Below are 3,493 nucleotides of genomic sequence, written 5' to 3'. Positions count from 1 at the left end.
CCTTGGTTGAAGTCTTCGGCCGATTTCTAACTTACAGTGTTCGCGTTCCAACAGATATTGATAAAGATAAGAAGATAAGAAGATAAGCTATAAAGATAACAATCATGCAGAGGTTGTACTTAAAGAATCACAATTATCATTGAAATTATGTTTGCTAATTTTTTACAAATTTCACAAAATAGAGATAACATTTGATATAACAAGGATTGAAAGAGCTTGTTGCAAAACAAGCTGTTGTATGAAAAATGAACAATAATAACAATTTATAAAAGGTCTAAATGACGCACAGGGACACGAAGAGTGGATGACTCTTGGTAAAACATTCATCAAAAGGTTTCTTTTTCAACACCGTCCATTCGTACCACGGGACACAGGTTTTTACACAAGTTAGCTTGTTCCCCGTTATTCGTACCATTGACTCACACCACTAGAGTTAATCTAGGGCCACTCGAAGCGTAAAACCGAGCGTAAAAGCAGTCTGCCTGGTGGCTAGACGAAGCGAAAATAAACGATTTGACATTCATCTTGCACGTCGTGTCATGTGCTGTATGTCAAATCGTATGTGAATCCGCATACTCATAAACGATTTGTCAATTTGACGATTCAACCAATCAGGTCATATCCCGAACTGGCGTTTGCAAACGTTATGCCAATTTCAGAGGTGCTAGAGAGTACGGGCGTTACGCGAGTAACGCTACATGTTCGTGCACCGGCGTTTTCCGGCGCCTTTTCGTAAATAAATAAGGACTGCATAACGTTTGCAAACGCCAGTTCGGGATATGACCTGAATGGTTGAATGCTTGTGTTTATACCGTCTAGATGAGTCAAAAACTCTGCTTACTGATTGTTTGACTCTTTGTTATGAACGCTCCGGATACTGTAAAATTTTGTAAACATTAACCAATAAATCGTCCCGCATTCCAAACATTATTTTTCGGTCTTACGTCAACCGTAACGCTGCCAATGAGCTGTCAACGTTACTGTACCGGAAGCTAAATGTGCGTTTGTCGACGTTTATGCCGTATGCCCCGACATTTCGGTGATTTTTCTAGGCAAGTGTCAAAGTTTCCCATACCCTCTCTTTCTTTTGGCTTCCGGCATCAGCCCTGAACTGTTGTAACGAGTGTAATTTGGAAAACTTTAAAGGTAATAGCGCCGAATTCGTGACGAAAATAGATCAATTTTCCAACGCCAACAACTCTGCCTACGTCTACCTTTAGTTTTACATTGGTGGTGCTGCTCTTTACGAAGAAATTCACACAGAACAGGTGGTAACAGGGGTTGGGTGTGCGTGTCGCCTCGTACCTCGACAGCTGCTGCTTCAATCAACCACTGCTCCGTACAAAACCATCACCGATGGTCTAGAGAACCACTTTCACAGTGCGCGTTGTGTTGTTCGCTCTTGTTTTTGTACGTGTTTATTAATTTGTGTCTTCCGTTTTCTGTTTTCGTTCGTTTACCTCACGTAAAGATGTTTATGCCCAAAGCTCATCGAGTCGCCATCTACGAGTACCTCTTCAAGGAAGGGGTACTAGTGGCCCAGAAGGACTTCTACGCGCCGAAGCACCCTGAACTGGAGACAATCCCCAACCTGCACGTCATTAAGACAATGCAGTCGCTGAAGTCGAAGAACTACGTAAAGGAGCAGTTCGCATGGCGCCACTACTACTGGTACCTGACCAACGAAGGCATCGAGTATCTGCGCGCCTATCTGCATCTGCCGTCCGAAATCGTTCCATCGACGCTCAAGCGTGCAGCACGCTCAGAGCCGCAGCGGGCCCGGCCACAGTCGGGACCGCGTCCGGATGGTCCGAAGTCTGGCGAAGACCGACAGGCCTACCGCAGAACACAGCAGACAGGTCCCGCGGACAAGAAGGGGGACGTCGGTGCCGGAACGGGTGACCTAGAATTCGTAAGTTTGGTGCCTCGTTCGACAGTGAAGGGCAGCGGTTTAATTTCCTTTTTTTTCTAACTTGTCTTGCAGCGTGGTGGGTTTGGTCGTGGAAATCGCATGTAAGCCTGTTTCTGAATTTGGCCGTGAAAAAATCGCAAAAACTATGATCGCAAGAACTATGCCTGTTCTTCTCTACTGTAGACTGGTCGCGAAAATCGCTAGCCCTCATCGCTGCATTCGTTTGGTCCAAAATTCGTCACTTGTAATTGTGTCATTTGATGAATAATAAACCAAACAACATTAATCCACGGAAAAGAAACCGTCAGTTCTATAATTCTGTCCTGTACAGGAAGGAACAGGAAGCAATCCTCCTCAGACAATATCTATGGGGTGCTGACCGATCCGAAACTAGTGTATTTCCTTCAATCATCGCTGCTGCACATTTCAACCCAGCTTGCAAGCATCCAAGTTTAGCTTCAAGCAAATCAACATCCGAAAAAAACGACTACAGCTATATACAATGTAAACAGTTCTAAAAGTTGACGCGGTCTTTTTTTATTTATTGTCTGTACTCTGTACACTTTTGAGTGTGATGATAACGTCGAAAGTAACGCAAGTTTTCATTATTTGATAGCCTGTTTCTATGCGAAAAAGGTCGATTCGGTGTAGGTGCTTGATACGGCTGTGTCCGTTCTAATAATGAACAAAAATAGTTGTTTATTTTTATTTTTTAATCATCGAGGAACGCACTAGAGCGTATTTATAAATTGTTAAAACTAATGAGAACGCGACGAATTCCGCATGGGTCCAGTCTGCGCCTTGAAATACATTGCACGCGAGAGACCAATGTAAACAGTACGACAAAGATAGGGTAATCAAAACTGTTGCTCAGCAAGATTTCGGGGCCAATGGCAGGATCACTTTTACCGCAGTTTTGGTTTTCTATTGGTTTTATTGAACATTACAAACTGCCTTTTTTGAAATTGAAACTGGTATCAGAGAAACTTAATTATTTCGGATCCCAGGCACACGAGGCGCAATCTGTATGTTTCTTTTTCTGGTTTGTTCCTTATGCTTGGTACTCCAATTGCATAAGGCGAATGTTCAATCAGATTCGATTCGCAGTTCATACTCGCGATTGTATCGTTTTCACACGGCACGACTCTAGTATCCTGGCAAGGTGGTCTGCGACCGGAAGCCGGCAAAGAGTATCGCGCGCCACAGTTTCATCCCGAACTGGACTTTTCTGGCGACACCAACCATTTGTTCAGCGAGTTCATTTGTTCCACATTTTCTTGGCTAACACCGGAACAACACACCATCGTTCAGCATGGTACGAAAGAATAATATCATTGCAATGATCGCGATTCAAGCATTCAAATAAATCATTTGAAAAATAATTACCAATAATCATGTGAGAAATATAAGTGATGCGTCAGTCAGATCGCCACGTTCGACAATCAGGTAAAACCGATATCCATATCATTGATATGAAATGATATAGAACAAACAAGTTCATTGGAATCGAAAACATTCATTGGATATTCATTGGAAGTTTTTCCCAAAAATAAATAATGTTCCATTGTTACGGGAAAAAAA

General features: G+C 42.8%; 1 protein-coding gene across 2 annotated transcripts; it reads left to right on the top strand.

Moving 5' to 3' along the window:
• Positions 1 to 1,081: 1,081 nt before the first annotated feature.
• Positions 1,082 to 2,234, top strand: LOC128276721 (40S ribosomal protein S10b-like). 2 transcript variants are annotated; one of them, XM_053015179.1, is made up of 3 exons: positions 1,082 to 1,146; positions 1,472 to 1,912; positions 1,985 to 2,233. In XM_053015179.1, the coding sequence occupies exons 2-3, from the start codon at positions 1,472 to 1,474 to the stop codon at positions 2,015 to 2,017; spliced, it is 474 nt and encodes a 157-aa protein (XP_052871139.1). In that variant the 5' UTR covers positions 1,082 to 1,146; the 3' UTR covers positions 2,018 to 2,233. The 2 variants fall into 2 exon arrangements, with proteins under 2 accessions (XP_052871139.1, XP_052871140.1); XM_053015180.1 differs by lacking the exon at positions 1,082 to 1,146 and adding an exon at positions 1,233 to 1,380 and having other exon boundaries at positions 1,985 to 2,234.
• The last annotated feature ends 1,259 nt before the right edge of the window (positions 2,235 to 3,493 follow it).

Source organism: Anopheles cruzii, unplaced genomic scaffold, assembly GCF_943734635.1.
Source record: "Anopheles cruzii unplaced genomic scaffold, idAnoCruzAS_RS32_06 scaffold02236_ctg1, whole genome shotgun sequence".
NCBI classification, from domain to species: domain Eukaryota; kingdom Metazoa; phylum Arthropoda; class Insecta; order Diptera; family Culicidae; genus Anopheles; species Anopheles cruzii.
Note: the sequence above shows the minus strand (reverse complement) of the source record. Positions and strands in the feature narration are given on the sequence as shown.

Coding starts and splice junctions, on each gene's coding strand:
- LOC128276721 (XM_053015180.1), top strand. CDS start 1,472: ATGTTTATGCCCAAAGCTCATCGAGTCGCCATCTACGAGTACCTCTTC. Junction 1,913..1,984: donor GAACGGGTGACCTAGAATTC/GTAAGTTTGGTG, acceptor CTTGTCTTGCAG/CGTGGTGGGTTTGGTCGTGG.